This window comes from Neovison vison, chromosome 1, assembly GCF_020171115.1.
Source record: "Neovison vison isolate M4711 chromosome 1, ASM_NN_V1, whole genome shotgun sequence".
Taxonomy (NCBI): domain Eukaryota; kingdom Metazoa; phylum Chordata; class Mammalia; order Carnivora; family Mustelidae; genus Neogale; species Neogale vison.
Genome location: NC_058091.1, coordinates 9,382,926 through 9,407,678, shown reverse-complemented (window position 1 = coordinate 9,407,678; position 24,753 = coordinate 9,382,926). Strand labels below are relative to the sequence as shown.

Sequence of the window (24,753 nt, the reverse complement as noted above, 5' to 3'; positions counted from 1 at the left end):
GTGTGGGCGCCCCCGGGCTGCCGGAAGCTGGGCCGCAGGCCTCCTGACGCCCAGCAGCAAGCCCAGACGGTGACAGACCCCGTGCTATTTACCCTCATTGTGCGCTGTGACATTTCCTCCCCAAGGGGATATCCTCGAAGATGACGAAGACTATTTGGTGGATGAGCTAAGTCAGCCTGTGGTCTCAGATGGGGAGATGGGCGGGGACAGCCTCTCTGAAGCCCCCAGCCCCACAGCCGCGGTGCCTGCCAGCAAGTCACCTGCGCTCAGCAAGAAGCAGCAGCACCCGACCTACAAAGGTAGCTTGGCCCTTTCCTTTTCTAAAGAGCCTCGGGCATCGAATCCACTCTCTCTCAGTGCCAGGGCTTTGCACGAGGCCACAGTTATGTGCTCACAGCCCACGCCAGGGCTGAAACCACAAGTCCTAGCAAGTGGGTGGAAACCGGGCTCTGGGCCCATGTCCAGCTACACCACATTGACTTTCTCCAGTGCTTTTTATTTACTGTTTTTTTTTAACCGCTGGTACCGCCGTAGCACACCAGATCCGTGGTAATTCCTGTTTCCTCCGGATGTTTAAATGGCCACAGCCCTGAACTGGCTACACATTTGTAATTCCGTTTTTCCTCCCCACGATGTTTGTTTCAATCCCGTAAGAGACATAATTATTTTTTTATTGAAATATAATTGACATGCCACGTTATATTGGTTTCAGGTGTACAACTTAGTGAACCAGTAATTCTGTGCATTACACTGTGTGCGGTTACCATCTGTCCCCATATAATGTTGAAACAGTGTTACTGCCTGTATTCCCTACGCTATACTTTTCAGCCCTGTAACTGACTTATTTTAAATTGGAAGTTTGTGTCTCTTAATCCCCTTCACCTACCCGCCTCTCACCCCTGGTGCACCACCAGACCTCCGTAGGTATGAGTCTCTTTCTGGGTTTGGATGTTGTTTTTGTTTTTGTTCTTGGCTGTTGTTTGTTTTATTCTTTTAGATTCCACATGTAAGTGAAATCATGCTTGTCTTTCTACATCTGATGCATTTCACTTTAGCACACCCCCTGGGGTCCAGCATCTATGTCCTGAGTGCTGGGGTCTTGTTATATTCCTGTAACATGTTATTACACGGGAATATGATACATTAGCATCATTCTATCATTTGAGACTTAAGCAAAGAGGGACTGAAAATCCCGCAGATTAAAAACTGCAAAGCCCTAGGTTACATAGTGTAACGGCCCTTTGGAATAAGTTGTAAAGCCCGCTGGCCTTTTCCGGGCTGGAAAGGAGGGCTGTCTGTGCTCCAGCCCCGACTCTGCCACGGCCACGAGAGCCTTCCCGCTGCTGCTCACGGTGCCTCCCCCGTTGGAGGAAAGCTCTGTCTACTAGGTTCGAAAAGTTGCCATGAGCTGCAACTGAGAATACAGAATGGGCTGAAAGTGAATTGAGAGGCTTCCCAGGGAAGGTAATTTGCCGGGGGAGGCGCAGACACCCCAAGTCCCTTTGTGCCATGGTCCCAAAGGTGGTTAGGAGCCTGGCTGCACTGAGCCATCGGGACCTCTTAAAGGTACACTTGCAGAGCTCGGTCGTGGAGATGTGGGTTTGGCGGGGGGTGGGGCTGGGACGCTGGAAATCTAGTATCTCATGAAGCTCCCCAGGTGACTGAGATGCATGGCTGGGTTTGGGGACAGCCGCCCAGCCGAGGTGGTTCTGTGCCCTGCACGTCCAGAGGGCTCCTGCCCGGACAGAAGGGGCCGAAGGGAATGCCCTTCAGACAGCCGGAGGTCCTTTTCTGCAGGAGTGGCCGTCGTTCAGGAAGCCCTTGAGAGGGCACATATGGGCACATATGGGCACCAAAGCCTCTTGGAATGAAAAATTAGGAGAGCACGGGGCTATGTGGGTGACCTTGCCACCTGGTGGATGTGAAGTCATGTTCTCGATGCTTCCCATTAGAAGGAGAAGCCCTGCCTCTTCCCAGCTCCAACCTCAGAATTACATGGGTTTGAGCTGGTGGAAATGTGAGGGGTGGAGTGTCTGAGTGAAAATAAAATGCATCAGGCTACGTCGTAGTGTGGGAGAGGAGACCTGCCGTGTTCCTGAACTTACATGTCATAAATGTATAATAAAAGTCAGAGCGGTCACCTCCTCACGCGCCTCCTAGCCTTAGACGGTATTTGCAGGACGAGGCAGGAGGTCGATCACCTGTGCAGGAGCTGGCAATGGGTGACAGTACTTGGGGCTTGATGCGTGAGCAGGGACCCCCCATTCCAGGAGCTTGCCCCGGGATGGCAGGGGCAGAGGCAGTGACAGATCTCAGCCTCCAAAGCAGCTGTCCTGTGTTAGAGTGAGGAATTCAAACCGAGGGGCTCTGGTCTTCCAACTGTCTCCTCCTCTCCGTGTGAGTCTCCTTCGTTATTTCAGAAGGAAATAACCCTAACCCTACGCTTGGACACATCTCCGTGTCTCTCGTGCCTGGACAGAAAGCCTTGTCTACAGTTCATCTCCTGTTCCAAGCAGGCACTGGGTGCTGCCCCGCCCTCCCATGTCAGCAGAAGCAGAGAGGGGGGACCCCTGCTCTGCGGGAGGGAGGGGGACCCTCCTGCACAGTCGGTTCCGCGCAGACAAAAATCTGAGCCCTGCCTCACGCCTCACTCGCGTTCCGCCGTGTCCTCCAGATGGCGCTGAGCTGGTGGCAGTAAAGCAGGAGCTGGAAGCAGGTGGAGATTTCCGGCACCGTTCTCCAAGCAGGTCTCTGTCGGTGCCCACTCGGCCTCGGCCGCCTCACCCACCGCAGAGACCCCCCCCTCCAAGTAAGACTCTGTTGCTTTCGGCTTGCCACCGTGCCTGCTGGGAATAACCACCCCTTTCCCGCTACTCAGCACCTGCCTCTGAGTCGCTGCTGCCTCACCCGGGTTCCCAGCATCTTCTCCTCAGGCTCCTTTCTGGGTCGATTCCAGAAATAGTTGTGTTTCTCACGGCGAACTATGTGGCTCTTTTTACCCAGCTGTTGGCTTTCCCATAGCTGTGGTTTGCTCTGGGCTTTCTGTTGGAGATGATAGAGAATGGAAAATTGAGGGGGGGCCCAGCAAGCAAAGACTTTCTAGCACCTTCCTCTGCAGCCCCACAGAAGTAGCCTTCTGTCTGCACCTGCTGTCCCCTCCCCATTTCCCAGGGCTCTAGTGAACCTTTATATCCGACACCCCAGGCGTCCTGGCTCCTGTGGGCCCACGCTTGCTGTCCCTGACGTTCGGCGGCCTGAGGATGGGCCTTCTCAGCCCAGCTCGGAGGACAGCTCTCCTCTTCCTGTCTCTTCCACAGCTGTCTTTGGCCCCTCAAGCTTCCCTTAATGACCTGAAAAGACACTGGTGATGTGCTTTGGAGCACTTTCTGTTTTACCTCTATTGTTTACTTCCCTCCCTGCCCCGCACCCCAAAAGCATGGCAGTCAGACACACGGATTTTCCCTTAGGCTTTACCTTCTCATTGGGTTCATCTTGGCTTATGTCACAATAGTCCTTGATGGCAAGCTGGAAGCACGTGACTTCTTAAGCATATTCTTTCCTTTTCTGAGTTAACACTCAGACAATAGAACAATAAATAAAAAGTAAAATTTATATTATATTGTGGAAATTTATAAAAGTAGGTAAATACAAAAAATAAAATTTTTAAATTCACTTGATTGTCTACAAATAGCAATTGTTAACCACAAGACTTCTAGCCTTTTTCTAATTATATACATCTGTATCTGCACGTAGTTATTTATTTTTTTTTTACAAAACTGGTATCCATTGTTTTGTCCTTTGTCTTTCATCTAATGTCTGTGTCTTCACATGTTCTTTTTTTTAAGATTCCTTTATTTTATTTATTTATTTATTTATTAAAGATTTTATTCATTTGTTTGACAGAGAGAGTGATGGCAAGTATGCAGAGAGGCAGGCAGAGAGAGAGGGGGAAGCAGGCTCCCTGCTGAGCAGAGAGCCCAATGCGGGACTCGATCCCAGGACCCTGAGATCATGATCTGAGCCGAAGGCAGAGGCTTAACCCACTGAGCCACCCAGGAGCCCAAGATTCCTTTATTATTTTTAGAGAGAGAGCATGCAGTACTGGTCAGCCCCAAGCAGACTCTGCACTGAGTGTAGAGCCCAATGCAGGACTCAATCTCACAACCCTAAGATCACAATCTGAGCCAAGACCAACATGCCCCTAAATGTTAGAAATCATAAAATATGATTTCTCAATGACTATAAGTGTCATTTCATATCATTTATTCTCCTGCTTTGGGATTTTTTAGATTTTGCCCACGAACCATTTTTAAAATGGGGTCCGAATAATAAGAGTCTATTTTAAAATTGACTTTTGTGTCAGATTTTTTAATTCCTCTCCCTCCAGGATGTTAGATTAAAACCTGCACTCAAATAATACTTCTTGAGAGAATAGGCACAAACTGAGAATCAAAAGCGAAAACATTGACCCTGTTGGTGCCCACTTGCCCGCACGGGCTCAGACCCTAAGCACGTCCGCGGTTGGCCTGGCTCTCGGCTGGCTGGGAATGGGCTTCAAAGCAGCCGTGACTCACCGAGATTGAGACTCTGCCCTCCTTGGTTTTCACAGCTGGTTTAATGGTGAAAAAGTCGGCATCGGACGTGTCCATCTCGTCGGGCACCCACGGGCAGTACTCGATCTTGCAGACGGCCAGACTCCTGCCGGGGGCGCCGCAGCAGGCAGTGAGTTGCCCTGCGTTCGGCTCAAAGCGAAACAGACCAGCATTTCAGACCCGAGGGACCTGCCCCATGGTTCATCTTCAGCCCCTGAAACCTTGTGGGATTGCCTCTTCTCAGTGAACACAGAGACCTACACCTCTTTACCCTCTGCCTGACCACCAGCTCTTTCCCAGACCCAGAACTCAGGAGCAGATGTGTTATCGGGTTTCTACGTGGTTGTACAGGGTGTTGGAGAGAAAATCTTATTTGATGAAAAATCCCACGTGTCCCTGTGTGGTGGAACTGTTAGTTTCCAGACTCTTGTTCTCTCCTTTCCAAGGCTTGCCTTTGACCTTGGTGTATGGAGCAGGGCTCGGTAGAGGGCAAAATAGAACAAATTCAGATCAGTTGTTTTGAGGGAAGAAGCTAAGAAGAGGAGGGGTGTATGGCACAGTAGGGGAGCACTAGTAATGACTAGTAATGAGTGAGGGGGGATTTTAGAGATGGAAATTTCCAGAGGACGGCTGTGAGCTGCTCAGGAGGACAGGAGTTAGCAGTCAGTGGAACGGAGGTGAGGGAGGTGAAGCCAGGGTGCTGGGTGGGGGTGAACTGTCCCAGGAGGCTGGACCAGATGCCACATGTGACAGTAGGAGGAGGGAATGACTCAGGAATGGTTGGTTGATGGTAGTGAAGGCAGGTCATCAGTGGCAACCTGGAGGTTTAGGTTAAGAGGGAGAAATGTGAAGAGGTAGAAAAAGCACTTTCAAGAAGAGAGTGGAAAGGGTTTTAATAACTATACTGAGCTATGGGAAAAGTGGCTTCTGATGATGCTTTCTTGGTATGACCTGGAAATACATAGTGGTTTATCCACATTGCAAAGACCTGTAACCACCCGGTTTGGGAGAGGAGGCTTGTCAGCTAGGAATTACTGCATTCCGCTTCTTGGTATGAGAGAACTTCCTGGAGGAGGAGCCTGGAGGGATGTGGTCTGGATTGGAGTTTTTGTTTAACTCCGGTCTGATGGAGCCCCGTGCCCCCCACCCCTGCAAGCTGATCAGTAGGCGGTGAGCGCACCAGGAGAGCCTGTTTTCCTGCTTCTGTTCATATGCTTTTCTTCTTGATTCTGTCCTGAAGCCCAAAGCCAGGATGGGGATAAGTAAACCCTACAACGTGAAGCAGATCAAAACTACCAATGCTCAGGAGGCAGAAGCAGCCATCCGATGTCTCCTAGAAGCCAGGGGCGGTGAGTGTTCTGCTGGCTTCTCCTTCTGGTCTTTTCTATGCATATTCCTACTCAAAGGGGCTTAGAAGAGAAAGTAACTCCCCTCCCCCCACCCCGCCGGAGGCAGTATTAAATTAGAAGCACCTTTTAGCAACATTTTATAAAATTCCACTACAAATGTTATTGTCCATTTAAAATTCAGCAAGAATATGGAAATAAACCTTGGATTATTAAGAAGCACGTTAAGGTAGAGATTGAAATAAATGAAAATGAAGTTTAGAAAAGGATAATGCTCCAGGCATGAACTCATTCTGCCAGCTCCAAAAAAAGAGACAATTTGAGACCCATCCCTATTTCAGGCACAAAACCTTTTGAAATCACCAGCAAGTACAGATTCTTTACTGTCAGGCAGGGACCTCTTCCCCACTATGCCGCCTGTTAAATTTTTGGTGCTGTTACTTCTCAACCCATGTTACTATTACTCATAATCAAATTCAAAATTGCTGGTATGAATATTTTTGAGGTTTTGTGGAGGTTTTTTTGTTTTGTTTTGATTTTGTACAAGTATCTTTTTTGGAGAGGAGAGATCATGCGCTCCGAAGAGCCCTTCACAGCAGTCTACTTGCTTTTAGACAGGATATGTAACTTATTTGGAATCCCAAGTAACATTGAAGGAGGACATGAATTAAGAGGTCAAGAAACACCATGGTAGGATAACAGTATCATGAATGGTTTCTTTTTTTATTAAAAAAAAATAATAATACAATGGTATGGATGTAACCAGCCATGTGACCACCAACTGATTAATGAATAAAAGGGAGTATTACCATAGAATGGAATATTATTCAGCCATGAAAAAGAATGTATTCATATATATGTTTTACCATGGGTGAATCTTGACCATACTACGTGGAGTAAAAGAAGGTAAGCACCAAAGCTTATTTATTATATGATTTCGTTTGTTTATTTATTTATTTGAGCACATCAGCAGGGTGGGGAGAGGAGAGAGGGAATCGTAAGCAGGCTCCATGCCTGAAGAGCCCACTGCAGGGCTCAGTCTGACAACCCTGAAATTATGACCTGAGCATAGATCGAGTTGGATGCTTAAATAACAGAGCCACTTAGACACCCCTGTCTGATTCCATTTATAGGAAGTGTCCAGAATAGGCAAATCTCTACAGAGAGAAAATTACTAGTAGTTTCCAGGGCTTGGGGGAGGAGGGAATGGAGGGGTGACTGCTAATAGGAACAGGGTTCCTTTTTGTGGTGATGAGGATGTTCTAGAATCAGATAGTGGTGACGGTTTGTAAAACTCTGGGAATATACTAAAAAAAACACTGAATCGTAACCTTAAAAAGAGTGACTTTCATGGCATGTGAATTATATCTCAGTAAAGCTACTTGTTAAAAGTGTTCTGCGAATGTAGAGGTTAGGAGAGGTTTGAGTTCTGAGATCTACCTAGGATCCCAGCCTAGCATTTGCTTGGTCAGAAGCCCTGCTGAGATTTTGAGACATTTCGGATGATCACTCCTGAGAAGTGCACACGGCCATAAAACGTTGCACATGATTTCTGGGCCTCACTGATCCCCTATGAAGACCATCCTCGTTGAGAAGGGGAATGTGAAAGGCGGGACCTGAACCCAGCTGGCTGGACCTGACAGCCCTCAGATTTTTTTGTTTTTAGAAAAAAAGGAATTATGTTGATTTATCAAATTACTCATAGGATGTGGACTGCCTGAAGATTAAATCAGACCGCGAATTTCCCTGTCCTGCCCACTTCAGCTGTCCGTACACCTGTGTGTTTCAGGCGCCCCAGGAGACGCCCTAAATGCCACAGCCCTGAGGGACCCAGGCCCTTCCAAACCAGAGCCCTCAGCAGGGGTGGCCCCGGTCCTGCCCCGGCGGCCTGCGCCTAGAGTCCCTGCCATCAAGAAGCCAACCTTGAGGAGGACAGGGAAGGTAAGAAGCTGTAGCAAAGCCTCTTGCTGCCGAGGTACTCCCGTATCTGGGGAGAGGAGGCCCAGACACGGCCCCGTCCGTGGGGACACTGCGTGGCCATCGCTTCCTCTTTCGCATCCCTGCCATGTCCTTGGCTCTCGCTGAGCAGAAAAACCAGGAGTCTCTCCCAGCTGGAGGTATCAGGCCTCCCGAATGTTCTATTGGAGCCTCCAAACGGAGCCCCTATGGGATGGCGTGTGTCCGTGTCGTGTGCACGTGGTTGCATGGGTACAGATTTTGTTCGCCCCTCGGTGGATTCGCAGGGTGAACGCACTCTGCGCGGCCTCTGGTACCGGGGCCTGGACACTTCTCTTGCCACTTTTCTTGCAGATTGTGTTTTGCTCTCGCTCTCAAGCTTCTCAGCCTTGCTTGCTGCTTCAGAGACATGAGTTTGTCAGGACAGTGGCAGCCCAAAGACTGGCACCTCTAGAGACATCTGGATCTTCCGTTTGATCTCGGTGTTCTAGTAACGGGACGCTCGGTAATCCGCCGGCTGGCCCTGCCCCAGCGGCTGCCGCTTTTCCACCTGTACTGCGTGTGTGATGAGGCTCTGGCGCTTGCTCCGTGTTCTCGCACTGGTCTGCCCCGCGTTTGCACCTCGTGTCTGTCCATCTGTCCTGCCTCCTTCCAGAGCAGACCTCCTTCCTCCTCCTCTTCCCTGGGCCCGCTCTGTCTTGTCTTTTAAAAACCGGGACAGAAATGGTTCCTTTTCCCAGGCGGTGGAGCAGGAGTTCACGGTCCGAGGCTGGTGGGGAAGGATTGTGTCTGCGGTTCGTTTGCTCAAGGATCGGAGGGAATGTGGGGATGCTGCTGCTTTAGGATAGAACAGCTCCTTTGGTGCCAAAAGCTCCCTTTTGCCCCGTGCCATTGTTTTAAGATCCTTTTGAGTCAGAACCGAGGAAGTGACGTTCCTGGGCGAAATTTGCCCTTTACTTTAGTGAAATATCAAAGATTTAAGGAGCCAGCGGCTCTGTTAGCCTTTCGATGAGCCTAACGCCCTCACATTAGGGCGTTAATGTGGAGGCTGGAGGAACTTACGGCCCTCATGTAAGTTCCTCCAGCCTCGCATGGCACACGTTGAGTTGTCAAAGCTGGCGCCCCAAAGAAGATAGTTTTTGCAGGTTTGAGTTTCATAAAGGAAGAGCATAACCCCATTTCCTCAGGTAACCGAGGACAAACTAGTTTGAGAATATTGACCGCGGGGCCCTGGGGTTCAGGTTTGTTCTCCTCTGTCGTTGGACCTGCTGCACTTGACAGAAGTGTGTCCCTCCTGTGTTCTCTCCTATCTGCTCACACTTCTGAATCCCAGACATTCTCAAATCTCGAATTTGCTAGAATGTTCGCTGAGCCCCGTCTCTGAAACCCTGCGGACCCTGTCTGGGTGCTGCCTCCGCGTCCCCAGTGCTGGCTGCTGACAGACTGACTGACCCTCTCTGTCCTGCCTTTCCTCAGCCCGAGTCACCGGAAGACCAGTGTGGGCCGCAGACGGTCCTTTTTACCATCGGGCCCCCAGAGACGAGCGCCGAAACCTCTCCTCTAGCAGCCGCCCCTCCCGTGCCCAAACCGAGATCGCTGCAGCCCGGGAAGGGCGCCGAGAGGAAGCCGAGCTGGGGGCGGCCGGCCCCGGACGATGCCCCCGCCGCGGCCGCCCCACCGCCCCCGCGGGAGGAGCCGCCCTCCGTGCCCCGGGCGCCCCCGAGGAGGAAGAAGTCCGCCCCCGCCGCCTTCCACCTGCAGGTGCTGCAGAGCAGCGATGGCCTCCAGGCGCTCGCCCTCGGCAGCCCCGACGGCCACCGGCCCCCCGCTCGCCCACCCGAGGGCGACAGTCCCCTGTCCCCTCCAGCCGCTGGCCTCGGCCCTTACCCCGCGGCGAGCCCCGACACCCACGGCGCCAGGGAGCCCCAGGCCGAGACGGCCTCCCTTCTTGGGGACTGTCGGGATCCCTTCTGGAGCCTTCTCCACCACCCGAGCCTGCCGAAGAACGCCTGGCTTTCCCAGAGCAACAACCCGCCGGACTCGGGGACCCGGGGCCCGCCAGGAACACCCACCGCCCCCGCTGCCCAAGAGCTGCCATCGGGGCGCGGGCAGGGGGACGTTGGCGCCTGCGGGACCGGCGGCGACAAGGACCAGAGGACGGTACTGCAGGTGTTTGACCCGCTCGCGAACACATGAGGAGGGAGCGGGGACAGCGGCGGCCGCGCGAAGTGTGCCCTCTTCCCGGGGCGGCCCTCCGCAGGGAAGCCCGGCCTCGGCCCCCACCCCCACCCCTACCTCCACCCCCATCCGACACCCCCGCCCCCAGCCCCATCTGACCCCACCCCCATCCGACACCCCCCCCCCCCACCCCCGCAAGAGACCTCTGTTTAAAGGCGCACTGAGAAAACACTTGTACTTCAGTCACTCTGGTGTCGTTTACAGAACTTGTGTCCCATATTCAATCCGATGGGGGTTTTCCAGCCCCCAAGACGGGTTTTAGTCCAGACTCGTGCATCTTAGTTTCCTCTCCGGGGTCTGAGAATCCTCCGGTCAGGTTCGCACGTGTGGCTCTGAGGACAGGGAATCCAGCTGATAACAACCGACAAGTTCTGTCAGTGCTTTTGGGGTTTATGCGCATCTGTGGTGTTTTTAAAATGTTGTTTGTACTTCAGAGATTGGGGATGACTTTTTGGCGGGCCACCTGCAGACGCGGTAGCACCTGAAAGGGGGCCGGGCTCACTGTACGTGGCCTGCTGACCCCAGGATTTAAAAAAAGAAAGAAAAAAAATCAGTTGAAAGCAGCCGCAGATCAACCAAATGACCAGATGACACATTCCCGTGAGCCCTTGTATGTATGTACAGGTGCAGGAAGCTTGATTGCGTGGGCGATCACGTCATGCCCTGTTTGGGGCTGGAAGCCTCTAGTGTTAACTAGGCGGGCGGCAGCTGGCCGAAGACCCCTCCCCACGCGTGTCAGCGGCTTTGTGCCCCGCAGCGTGCCGCAGTCTTGAGCCCAGGTGTGCGAGTTAAACCCGTTTTTATACACTGGCTCTTCCGTCTTAAAGGATGCCTCTCGGCTTCTTTCTCCCCTTGCATTCCAAACCGAAAAAGCACCAACCTGCAGACTCCAGCTGGCCTGTAATACTGGTCCTCATCCTTAGGGTCAGAAGACTATTTCCTTTAGTCTGGGCTGCCTGGCTGTGGCTTCAGGAGGGAAAGTACCACCTGTCCCTGTAGGTAAGAGATCCCAGAGCAGCATTTTGGGGTTTGCTTATCCATATGTTCACTGGTTTTGTGTTTTTTGTTTCTTGGGTTTTTTTGTCTGTACATTTGCGACACCACTTCTTGCCTAGTCAGTCTTTTAGAAAGACATCACCAGATGATTTTACATTTTAAGAATAATGTTGTAAGGCCTAGAATCCATTTGGAGCAGATACCATGTTTTTGCTCACAAGTTCATAGGTGAAATCTGAGGGTGCCACATACCGCATTTAAGGGATTTAATATCCTAGAATCCTACAGCGGTGACTCTGTCTTATCCCTCATGTGACCGGACAAATGGTTAGGATGGCAGGAATGGTCCTGCCTGGGGTGGGGGAGGTTACCACTCTCTTTCCTCCTCTGGGATTTCCGGATGATCTCTCATTGCCACCTCAAGGTACGCTGCAGATTCTTTAAATCTGGCACGCAACACAAAAAGAACTATAACGTGCTTCGCATTTCATTTGAAAACTGATTTTAAAAAATAAATATTGATGACCCACAGAGATAAACAGATAATATATGCAGTTGACCAGTCTTAAAAAGAGGGTATTTCTGGCCTTAGCTGATTAGCATTCTTTCTGTAGTGTGTAAGTAATTTATATCCCTTTTACCTCTCACGAACACGAGTAAACAACATAATTCTTGAACAGCTAGGGGCCGAAAGAACACAAGATGGGTAAATGGCTTGGAGAAGTTAAATAATTTGCCAGCATTCACACTGCTACTAAAAGTACTTCGAAGATTTGCTCATTCAGATGTTCCTTCCTTCGGTCACCTCTTTTTCCCACCAGAAGGAGGTGAACTTTGAAAGAAGATATATGCAACTCAGCGGTTGCTTGCAAAGCTGGAAATAGGACGAATTTTCAGGTTTCTTCTTTGTTCTAGATGCAAGTAGCCAATAAATGGGACAGAGAATTTAATTTTAATGAAGAAAGGTGCTCATCACACAGGAGGCTCTTAAGGATCTGACATTCAGTATTAACACAGAATTGTGGTGACCTCAGGAGGCAGGTCGCAAGAAAAAGTCTAAGTCATTTAGCATAAAGAATCGAACAAGTATTTGATCAGGGCTGTTCAAATTTTGTGAAAAACAAACTGGATTTTGAGGTGATCATATGTAAGGTTCACGCACCAATGTTCTCTTAAAAAAGACAATTGGAATTGCCTTACTTAGTTTTTAGATCAGTATTTTAAGAGGCAGTTGTTTTCTAGGTTAGCAGAGTTGATTAAATATCCTGAACAACCAGCAGCTGCCACCCTGGGGATTTCTCTGTGTGGGTTTTTTATTTTTGGGTTTTCTGTGCCTCCACACAAACCTTGCAAGTGTCTTTCATTACCGCTCTGTAAGACAGTGCACTTCACCACGGAGAATTTGAGGCACAGAACTTTACAATTCAGCATTGTCTCCGTGACCCCAATTATATTCCCTTTTCCAACCTAATCTTCTCCGACTTCTTGCCTATTTTTAAAATACGTTCCAGTAAATGACTGAAATTAGGACATCTGCTCAAGCGATTCCTGTAAAAGTTGACAGTTGTTGTATTTCAAGATATAAATTTTCCAGATACATAGAAGTACAAGGGAAGTAATGCATCAAAACGTTCGCTTTGTAATGAAATAATTTTATCAGAAAGCTGCAAAAATTATTTATTGGGTGACTAGTAATTAAAGCCCTGTCATGTTTATTTGAAGTGATAATTTGTACTGCAGTTGTAAAAAATGCTTATTAAATATTTTTTCTCTTTTTTAAAATATGGTTTGTTTCTTTCTGGATATGAAAGAATGTTGGGATATCTTCTTTATCTTGCCTTCTATTCCGAATGAAATGTGATTACTAGTTATTCCTCTGAGTTCCTCTTTTTTTTTAATGGTGTGAAGTGGGGCCAACATCACCTTGCCGAAGGATAGTTACACTATACCATTCATTAAATAATAAACCGTTGCTCTTCCTTCCTTTTAACTAGGTTTCTCAAGGGGTTTTTCAATTTCATTGGCACTTTCAAATAACACTGGGATTTATATAGCCTATTTTTTTTCTGTTGATTTTTACAACATTTTCATTAACTTCAACTTTAATTCACATCTTTTTTCTTTTTAATTTTCTAAATTTCTTCTTAATTCCTTAATTAAAAGTAGCACTAGATTCCATTATCTTTAGACTTTCTCACTTAACAGTAAAAATATTTAAAGTTCTATATTTTCCCCAGATTATAGCTTTAATTCCACCCCATGCATTTTGGTATGAAATATGCTCCTTTTCATTACATTCTAGATTAATTTGCTTTTATTTTCTCTCTCATCCAAGGGAGACTAATTTTCCAACAGTTAAGGGTTTGACATTTAAAAATTGTTTACTCCTCATATTTTGGATTTTGACCTGAGAATATGACCTAGATAAACTTGCTTTTTAAAATGTGTTAAAGTTTGCTCTGTGGCCAAAGGCAGGATTGATTTTTGAAGTGTGTTCATCAATATAGAATAATTTTTTTTTTTTACTGTAGGATACAAAATTGTGTGTGTGTGTGTGAGAGAGAGAGAGAGAGAGAGAGAGAATGTGTGTGCACAAGAGACATATTTGATGTTTCAATTCCTCTATACCCCAAATGGAAGGGTTCTTTCTATAAGGCAGATCTCAAGCAGGAGGAGGGGGGAGGGGGTACACAGTTCTCCAATGTAACAGCCTCCTACCTCCTCCCATTATTCTTTTTTTTTTAATTTATTTATTTTCAGCATAACACTATCATCATTTTCACCACACCCAGAGCTCCATGCAATCCGTGCCCTCCTTAATACCCACCACCTGGTACTCCTCCCATTCTTCTTTTTTTTTTTTTTTAAGATTTTATTTATTTATTTGAGAGACAGTGAGAGAGAGCATGAGTGAGGAGAAGGTCAGAGGGAGAAGCAGACTCCCCATGGAGCTGGGAGCCTGATGTGGGACTCGATCCCGGGACTCCAGGATCATGACCTGAGCCGAAGGCAGTCATCCAACCAACTGAGCCGCCCAGGCGTCCCTCCTCCCATTATTCTTACCAAGATTCCTTGGGTTTTGTTGAATTAACACTAATCAGTTTGTTTAAGCCTTTGGTCAATCTCTAGACATGTTAAATGATTACCTTTGCTAATTTTGACGTTTAATAGATGCCTCTCTGAGGGAGAGATACCCTGCATTCCTCACCCTGCCATTCTAGACCTTGTCCCCTGGGCAGTCTGTTCTGTGCCACTGGATTTCTTGTCAATACCTGTGCCAATCCTACATTGTCTTTTTTATGCTAATTTTTATTAAGTTTTAATTTTCTTTAACTTTGGTATCTGGTAAAACAAGCCCTCCTACCTCATTCTTGTCCTTAAGAGGAACTTGGCTACTCTTGACTCTGAAATTGCATATAAATTTCAGAAGCAATTCATCAATTCCATTTAAAAAATAAAACCTATTGGGAATTGTTTACTGGGAATGCATGGATTAGAATAGACATCTTTATGAGATTGACTCTTCAATCTATGACCGTAATGTATTTCTTCCTTTAAGGATGTCATCATTTCTCCAAGTTTTAAGCATAATTTCTAAATATATATGAAATCAGAGGGAATAGTTTGAACCCTTATATGTCCCTCACAAAAATTTAACAGTAATTAATGTTTTGCTATATTTGCTTTATATTTTTCCTTTAAAATATTTTAAATGAAGGAATTCTGCTATCATGACATTTGAATTCTATACTAAGCATTTCTATTATGTACCTCTAAGTAACATATTTATAATCTTAATACCATAAGTATATCTACCAATTCTTTCTTTAAAATTCATTTGCTGTTTTTTGCCGGTGTACTTAAATATGAGTTTGTTGTGTATGGACTGTATCAATCTCGTTAAACTCATTAAATTCTAACAATTTACTCTATTTCAGTATGCCTACACCACCATGCATATACCACATTATACCATACCATTAGAAGATATGTCATATATATTCTATTATTCTTGAGAAGGTGCTATGGCCTGAAAGTTTGTGTGCCCCCCAAATTCATATGTTGAAATCTTAACCCCCAGAGATGACTGGTGTTAGGAGGTGAGGACTTTGGGAGGTGCTTAGGTCATGAGGGAGGAGCCTTCACAAATGTGATTAGAGTTTTTGTAAAGGAGACTTCACAGAGACCTCTTGCTTTCTCCACATGTGAGGACACAGCAAAAAGGTGCCAGTTTATGAGCTAGGGAAACATGCCCGTGTTAGTGCCATGACCATGGACATCCAGGCTCCAGAACTGTGATTATTAGATGTTTGTGTTTATAAGCCACCCAGTCTGTGGTATTTTTGATACAGCCGCCTGAAGAAACTAAGAGAGGCTTCTAACTTAATTATGACTATCTATTGTGAAATGCAGCCCAATTACAAAGCTATTAAAATAATTTTAATGTGTCTTAAAATTGATAAAATATGGTCTCTGTAGCTTCTTTTGGATTTTCTATGTAGATAAGCATATCCTCTGCAAACAAGTTTTATTTCTTGCTTTCCTATCCCTGTACTTTTGTATGCCTTTTTTTTTTTTTTCCTTCTAGAAGTAGATAGGACAATTAGTACAAGGTTAAATAAAAGTGTTGGTAACAGACATTCTCCTCAAATGGAAAGTGTTGCATGGAGCACTGGGTGTGGTGAAAAAATAATGAATACTGTTTTTCTGAAAATAAATAAATTGGGGGAAAAAAATAAAATAAAATCTTAAAAAAAAAATGGAAAGTGTTAATATTTTTGCCACTAAGTATGATGTCTATTGTTTTTTCTTCTCTAGACATCCTCTTAATTAGGCCAAGGAAATTCTTTTTGTGGATTGCTAAATTCATCTTCTTCATGAATAGTTTGAGTTTTATCAGACATTTTTACATGAATTGAAATGATTATGATTTTTCCCCTTTTGTTCATTAATAGGGTGAATTATGTTTATCAGTTTTCCAATGCTGAACAACCTTGCATTCTTGATATAAATCCAACTTGAACAGATCATATTGTCTTTTTTTAAAAGATTTTATTTTAGAGAGAGAGGCAGATAGCAACAGAGAGCAGAGGTGGGGAGGAATGGGAGAAAAGCAAGCTCCCCGCTGAGTAGGTAGCCCAGTGGAGGGCTCGATCCCAGGACCCTGGCATCAAGACCTGAGCCAAAGGCAGATGCTTAACTGACTGAGCCACCCAGGCACCCTGTTCTTTGTTTAAACTGTTACTGGAGTTAGATTGTCAATATTTTTGCTTAGGGCTTTTGCAACTATATTCATAATTGAGATTCTCTTTTTTGTACTGTTCTTGGTATCAAAGTTACACTAACCTCCTAAGTTGGGGAGTATGCGCTTTTCTATTAACTGGAAGAATTCAATATTGAAATTACTTTATCCTTAAATTTTTGGTAGAATACACCAGTAAAGTCAACTGGGTCTATAGCTGCTTTGTGAGAAGATTTTTTAAAATCACTGATTCTGTTTCTGTGATAGTCCTAGGAATGGTTTCTACTTCACAGGCAAGTTCTCTACATCATGGACAAGTTGGGTAAGTTTATTTTTCTTGGAATTTTTTATTCTAAAATTTAATAATATTGACCTAAAAGTATTCATAATATCCTCTTTTGATGTTTACATTATAGCGATAACTCCTTTTCATTTTAATATTGGTAAATTGGGCCTTTTTTCTTAACTGGTCCACTAGAGGTTTGTTGATTTTATTAGCCTTTTCAAAGAATCAACTTTTTTTGAGATTCTATTTTGTGTTTGTTTTCTGTTTAACTAATTTGTGTTCTCTTAAAATTCCTTCTATTTTTGTATTTTGTTCATTTTTCTAATTTCTTGAGATCAGTGTTTACCTCATTCAACTATTTGGTCAAATTTGAAAAGAATGCATATTCTCCATCCTTTCAGTACAGTGCTGTAAATATTATTTCAGTGGCTCAAGTCTGGAAAGCATGTAATTCAAATCTTGTATTCGCCCCATAATTTTCTGGTCTGTTTGTTTTATAAGCCATAGGTTTAAATCTCCAATGGTGTCTATTCTTGTAGTTTTCTCCATTTTTGAATTATATAATTTTAGGTCATATACTCATATTAAAATTTACTATTTTCCAGGTGAATTTAATCTTTTATAACTATGAAATGACCCTCTTTTTCTCAAATAATTCTTGTCTTAAAGTATGTTTTATCTGATATCACTAAACATCTTTCTTTTGGTATTTGCAATACATGTCTTTTTCTATCTTTTAAATTTTGAACCTCTCTGTGCTGTCATGACTCAGATGGGTCTATTATAAATGACATATAATTGAGTGTTGTTTTCTTACCTAACCTGACATATTTATCTTTTAACTGGGATATTTAGTCCATTTACATTTAATGTAATAATTGTTATATTTGGGTTTAAATTTTTCCATGCTGTCTATATTTTCTCTTTGTATTATCTGTTCTTTGTTTCTTTTCCCTTCCTTCCATGCCTGCTTTTGGATTTTTATCATGCTTCTTTTTCTTCTAATTTATATGTCCTTGTATCCTATTTTTGCTGATTATATTTTTTATTTTTTTATTTAAAAAAATTTTTTTTTAATTTATTTATCTGACAGACAGAGATCACAAATAGGCAGAGAGGCAGGCAGAGAGGCAGACAGAGAGAGAGAGGAGGAAGCAGGCTCCTTGCCAAGCAGAGCCCGATGTGGGACTCGATCCCAGGACACTGAGATCATGACCTGAGCCGAAGGCAGACGCCCAACCCACTGAGCCACCCAGGCACCCCCCCCATATTCTCATTCTTAACACAAAAATAAAACACATAGGTTACTACTGCTGAGCCACCCAGGCACCCCGTTGACTATATTTTTAATTGGTTATCTTAGAAATTACAACACGGGCCATTAAATTCACCAAGTCTAATGTTAACCATTACTTTACCTTTCTCTTGAATAGGGCAGTGACCTTGGAACACTTTAACTCTGTATATACCATCCTAAATATTGTTGCTATGTATTTTAATTTTATATATTTTAACAACCACTCAAGTCTTTATTATTGTTTTGCACAATCAATTTTCATTTAATTTATCCAAATAGTTGCCTCTTTTCTTGCTCTGCATTTCTTCTAGAATCTCAGCACCTCTGGAAAAATCACTTATTTATCTTCTATCTGAAGTACATCCTTTAATATTTTCATTATTGAAAGTCATTTTGTGGTAAACTGTTAATTTATATAAAATGTCTATTTCATCTTAATATTTTAAATGTCATCATTTTTGCTGAATGTATAATTCTAGGATGGGATGGTTTTCTTTCAGCACACTGACAATACCATTGCAATGTCTTCAAGCTTCCATTGACTGATGACTTAGTAACGATCTTAAGTGTTGTTCCTTTAAAGTTTTTGCCTCTTGTCTTGGCTTTTCTGCAGTTTCACTGTGCTGTGTATAGATGTGGATTCATTTTTATTTGCTTACTCTGGAACTTCTAATTTGCTTACTCTGTTGAACTTCTAGAATCTGTGGGTGGGTTGGTGTCTTTCATTAGTTCTGGGAACCTTTCAATCATTTTCTCTTCTAATACTGCCTCTAGGACATTCTTTTACTCCTTCCTTTCTGGAACTCTCATGAAACATGTGATAGAATTTGTTATCTTTTTATTTGCCTATACATTTATCCTCTCTTCTATATTTTCCATCTTCTGGTGTCTGTTGAATTCTGAATAATTTTTCTGACCTCTCTTCCAGTTCACTAATTTTCTTTGGTTGTATCTAATGTAATTTCAGCTTTCTTTTTTAGAAGCTACTTTTGGTATTTTTAAAAAATCGAAGTCACGGGTGCCTGGATGGCTCAGTCGGTTCAGCATCTGCCTTTAGCTCAGGTCATGATCCCAGGGTCCTGGGATTGAACCCCAAATTGGGCTCCCTGCTCAGCAGGGAGTCTGCTTCTCCCTCTGCCTCGCCCACTCCCCCTGCTTGTGTTCCCTCTCTCACTCTCTCTCTCACTGTCAAATAAATAAAATCTTTTTAAAAATTTTTTTTTAATCTAAGTCACTATATAGTTCCCTGTTACTAGAAAACTTTCAACCTTTTATTCTTAAAATAGTAACCATAGTTATTTTATCATCTATATCTGATATTTCCAATATCTCTAAACTTTTTGGAGGAGGGGATTTTTCTATTTGTTCCCATTTGTGGCATCTTATTTCCTTGTATGCCAGTTATCTTTGTTTAGTGATTATGCCATTTGGAAAAGTATTTTTAGGAATAATTTAAGCGCTGGTATGAATGTGTCTTCCTCCTTTCTCAGATGTCTGGGGACACCACCAGTATGGGATCTCTGATTTAAACTGTCAGCTTGCAATTCCCTGGATCACTCAAGAGTCATGAACATGGGATGTTTACTTCCAGGTCACCCTTATTTCATATATATAGCCCTTGACAGTCCCAACTTGATGAATGTGTTCGGTTATCAGACTGCCTTGGCCAGTCCTAGTCTTTGACTTCTGTCCCCTTTACCTTGCAAAACCACAACTCAGTCTCTCAGTTGTTTGTTTTGGCTTTAGAAATGACCACAGAATGAGGCCTTGCACAAAAATGCCCATCTAAGAACGTTAAGTGGGATCAGAAATATAACCCTGCCCTATGTCACAAGCCATGTGCTCGAGGATGAAGGGCCTTTTAAAAATTATCTGGCCACGGGGAACATTTTTTTGTAAATACCTAGGCAGAGGGGCTGCCAGATGTGCTGGTGCCATCCTTTCCTCAAGCAAAAGGAGTTTCAACTGCTGGTTTCCTCTCTGGTTTCTTGCCTTTTCCTACATTTTTGTCAATAATTTTTTTGCTAGCACTTTAATCGGTTAAAAACATTTCATCTAGATTTGTTGGTTGTCCTCAATGGGAGGTGGTTCCAAATTCTCTAGCCTGCTATTACTGAAGCAGAAGTTTAGAGTTTAACTTTGTAAATAGTTATATTTGGGGTAATCTCATTTACAGAGAAAAATCTATAAGTACAGAATTACTATTCAAGAGTCATTTTTTTAAATTCATTTCAGAGGTAGTATTTAGCCATTCATCAGTTGCATATAAACCCAGTGCTCATCACATCAAGTGCCCCCCTTAATGCCCATCACCCAGTTATCCCTTCCCCCCACCCAGCTCCCCTCCAGCACCCCTCAGTTTGCTTCCTAGAGTTCAGTGTCTCTTATGGTTGACCTCCCTCTCAATTTTTATCTTATTTTATTTTGCCTTCCCTTCCCCAGTGTTCATCTGTTTTGTTTCTTAGTTCCACATGTAAATGAAATCATATAATATTTGTCTTTCTCTGACTTATTTGCTTAGCATAATACCCTGTAGTTGCAGCCACATCATTGCAAATAGCAAGATTTCATTCTTTTTAGTAATATATTTTATTAATATATAATAATATTACTAATACAATATTAATGTAATTATATTCGTATGTAATTATATATTAATACATTTTAATAATTAATATAATAGATTATATATTTATTTATACACACATATATACATACATACATACATACATACATGCATGCATACCACATCTTCTTTTTCCATTCATCTGTCAATAGACTTCTGGGTCCTTTCCATACTTTGACTATTTGGACATTGCTGCTATAAACATTGGGGTACATGTGCTCCTTCCAATCACTATGTTTGTATCATTTGGATAAATACCCAGTAGTGCAATTGCTGGGTCATAGGGTAGATTTATTTTCAACTTTTTGAGGAATCTCCATACTGATTTTCGGAGTGGCTGTACCAGCTTGCATTCTGTTGCATTGCACCAACAGTGCAAGAGGATTCCCCCTTCTCCACATTCTCGCCAACATCTCTTGTTTCCTGAGTTGTTAATTTCAGCCATTCTGACCAGTGTGATGTGGTATCTCATTGTGATTTTGATTTGTACTTCCCTGATACCAAGTGATGTTGAGCATCTTTTCATGTGTCTGTTGGCTGTTTGTATGTTTTCTTTGGAGAAATATCTGTTCATGTCTTTTGCCCATTTCTTGACTGGATTTTTTGTTTTGGGGGTGTTGAGTTTGATAAGTTCCTTATAAATTTTGGATAATAGCCCTTTATGTGATAAGACATTAGCAAATATCTTCTGCCATTGTTGTCTTTTGATTTGTTGACTGTTTCCTTTTCTGTCCAAAAGCTTTTTGTCTTGATAAAGTCCCAATACTTAAGATTCCCTTTTCACTGATATTTTAACTTATCTTTTTTCTTCTAAAATATACTCTAGCTTATGTATGTTGCAATAACTTGACTAATAGAGGCTATGATTTGAATTCTGACTTCTGTAGAGCTACCTTTTTAGAATAGTGTATCAAAACATATTCATAAAAATTCAGCATTATAGAAAAGTATTAAAAGCTAAAAATTCACCCAAAATCTACCTAGAAATAATTAGCTTTAACATTATCATTCTGGAAATTTTCTCTGTGTAATGTACAATAACATCAGATTATTAATATTTTAACATCACACTATATGTCATTGTATAATAGTAATAAACTTAATTTATTTGAAGTTAACCTAAGAGGATCAAACTATGAGAACTGATTAACAACATTTCCTGGGCTCCTTACCCTTGAGCATGTTTTTCATTACCTGGCACAATTTAGCTGAGTACATAATTCTTTCTTTCCAAACTTAGTATTTTCTAACACAGGGAGGTTTTGTTTTTAGGCTATTTGTTTGCATTTTAAAGTGCAGTATTTTCATCCTTCCCTCCCCCACCTTTGCAAGCCTGGATTTAACCAATAAGCAAATTTTTCAGAAGGGGCACATGGGTCCCTATTGCCTGAGTTTATACTGGCAGTGTAAGTCTTCTGCCTATATTTATAGTTGAGTGATGACTTTTTATCTATTCTAATTATTTTCCTTCTATTTCTATTGTGGTTCTGCATCCATTAAGCCACCACTCTGTTGAGAGGATTTTCATCTATGTCTTTTATTCTTTAACATGGTCTCTACTTTATTCTGTAATTGTACTAATGTGGTTTTCATTTTGTTTCCATATTGCCACATTTTCTCTGTATATTACTTTTTGTGTTGTTCTTCAGGGATTTTCTTTCCATTTAAAAGTGAACTTTCAGGGGCGCCTGGGTGGCCCAGTGGGTTAAAGCCTCTGCCTTCAGCTCGGGTCATGATCTCAGGGTCCTGAGATCGAGACCCACATCAGGCTCTCTGCTCTGCAGGGAGCCTGCTTCCCCCTCTCTCTCTGCCTGCCTCTCTGCCTACTTGTGATCTATCTCTCTCTCTCTGTCAAATAAATAAATAAAATCTTAAAAAAAAAAACTGAACCTTCTGTCTTTATATACTTGTTTTGCTACATTATGTTGCTTAAGTGTCATGTATTTTCATCTTCCTTGTGCACTTCATCTAGACCCATTCGGCCAAATAAATAAAGGGTGAACTCTTCCAAACAACTCTTGCTCCTTATCCGAGACTGCTTTGGGCCATCTCTGTTTGACATAACCACTTGTTCTCTCTTCCTTTATCTGGAGGTGGGAGGGGGTATGAGTTGTCCCAACAGCACAGTTGGGGTTAGTCCTATAATATCTTTGTTAGGCGATCTGGCATCTGGTCCCTCTTTTGAGGGTTTGTTACTAGAGTCCACCTCACTTAGAGTGATTGCATTTTATTTCCATGAGGGCTTTAGACAACAAAGCCTTACTGTTTTGGTTTTTGAGTGTTTTAATATTTTCAATGATAGATGAGGTTTCCAACCTCAAGGCTTTTTCTTTAACTTTGCTCAGCACCTTGTTCCTTCTCTTTTTCCACAAAATACAGACCTGTCATCAAAATTCTCAAGATTATATTGATTAACCTTCTTCCCTAATATCACTTACTTTTCCTAACCACTGGTTTTCAAAGTTAATAGCATGAGCTTTTAGTCAATCCTTTCTTCTCCATCTTTTTTTTTTCTGTTGAATTATTTTTTCCTACTTTTCCTCTTTTTCCCCCCTAATTTTTCTCCCTTTAGTTAGGTATTGGGGGAGAGAAATTCTGAAAAACTGACTTTGTCAGTTTTTAAAGTTAATGATGTGTGAAATGTTTTATGAAGATATTGCAACAAACATGCATAGATTTTAAAATCAAAACTGGGTTTAACCTTTGTTCTCAATAGTTTTGAGACTTTGTACCAGTTTTATGATTTTTTTTAATGTTCAGTTTTTCTCTCTCTAAAATATGGCTAATAAAGGTATTTTATATTTATATATATAAAATACACCCAAAAGTGATACACCCAAAAGTATAGTTACTATCCATCACCCTACAATTTACCTCCTTTCATCCACATATCCCTCAACACACTCTCCTTACCCCGGAAACTACCAACTGTTCTCTGTATCTGAGTTTGTTTTCAATTTTTGCTTTTTCAGACTTCACATATGAGTGAAATCATAAGGTATTTGTCTTTTTTCTTCTGACTTATTTCACTTAGTATAATACCCACTAGGTCCATCCATGTTGTTGCAAATGGCAAGGTTTCATTCTTTTTTATGGCTGAGTAGTATTTGAGTGTATGTATATGTGTGTATATGCACATCTGCTTATCCATTCTTCTGTCAGTGGACACTGGTTGCTTCCATATGTTGGCTATTGTAAATAACGCTGCAAGTAACAGAAAGATACATATTTCTTTAGTGTTGCCTTATTCTTCAGAAAAATACCCAGTAGTGGATGAGCTGGATTCTATGTTAATTCAATTCTTAATTTTTTGAAGAATCTTCATACTATTTTCCATAGTGGTTGCACCAGTTTATAACCCTACCAACAGTGTACAAGTGTTCTTTTTCTTCTACATCCTCTCCAACACCTGTTATATCTCATATTTTTTTAAAAGTTTATTTATTTAAGTAATCTCTACACCCGACATGGGTCTTGAACTCACAAACCCAAGGTTGAGAGATCCATACTCTTCTGAATGAACCAGTCAGATATCCCATCTTTTTGATAATAGCCATTCCTGTGGATGAGGTGAAGATCTTATAGTGATTTCGATTTGCATTCCCCTAATAGTTATGTCGAACATTTTTTCATATGCCTGTTGTTCATCTGTATGTCTTCTTTGGAAAAGTGTCTATTCAGATCCTCTGCCCATTTTTTAGTTTGTTTTGTTGTTGAATTGTAGCAGTTCTTTATTTGTTTTGGATATTAGCCCCTATCAGATGTATGACTGCAATTACCATCTCCCACTCGGTAGGTTGTCTGTTCATTTTTATGATGATTTCCTTCACTGCACAGAAGGTTTTTAGATTGATGTGATCCCATTTGTTTTTGCTTCTGTTTCCTTTGATTTTGGAATTGGACCCCAAAAAGCACTACTAAGACCAGCATCAAGGAGGTTACCACCTATGTTTTCTTCTAGGATGTCTGCGTCTTCAGGTCTTCTATTCATGTAATTGATGAATTTTAGTTAATTTTTGTGGATGGTCTAAAATAGTAGTCAAGTTTTTTTTTTGTTTGTTTTTTGTTTTTTTTATGTGGCTGACCAGTTTTCCAAAACTTTATTGAAGAGACTGTCCTTTCTGCATTGTATACTTTTGGCTCCTTTGTTGTAAATTAACTGTCCATATATGCA

At 42.8% G+C, this 24,753-nt stretch overlaps 1 protein-coding gene across 3 annotated transcripts in view; it reads left to right on the top strand.

The window, feature by feature from the left end:
- The window catches only part of SYNJ2 (synaptojanin 2), a 94,186-nt gene extending 83,977 nt beyond the window's left edge, over positions 1 to 10,209 (top strand). The window contains exons 22-28 of one of the 3 annotated variants that reach the window (XM_044243175.1): positions 126 to 299; positions 2,675 to 2,809; positions 4,610 to 4,722; positions 5,833 to 5,941; positions 7,728 to 7,879; positions 8,249 to 8,399; positions 9,371 to 9,450. In XM_044243175.1, coding sequence (XP_044099110.1) covers positions 126 to 299; positions 2,675 to 2,809; positions 4,610 to 4,722; positions 5,833 to 5,941; positions 7,728 to 7,879; positions 8,249 to 8,371 — 806 coding nt within the window. In that variant the 3' untranslated portion in view covers positions 8,372 to 8,399; positions 9,371 to 9,450. Of the gene's footprint in view, positions 1 to 125; positions 300 to 2,674; positions 2,810 to 4,609; positions 4,723 to 5,832; positions 5,942 to 7,727; positions 7,880 to 8,248; positions 8,400 to 9,370 lie in introns of all 3 variants that reach the window. The other 2 variants (XM_044243156.1, XM_044243166.1) reach the window with 2 other exon arrangements.
- The last annotated feature ends 14,544 nt before the right edge of the window (positions 10,210 to 24,753 follow it).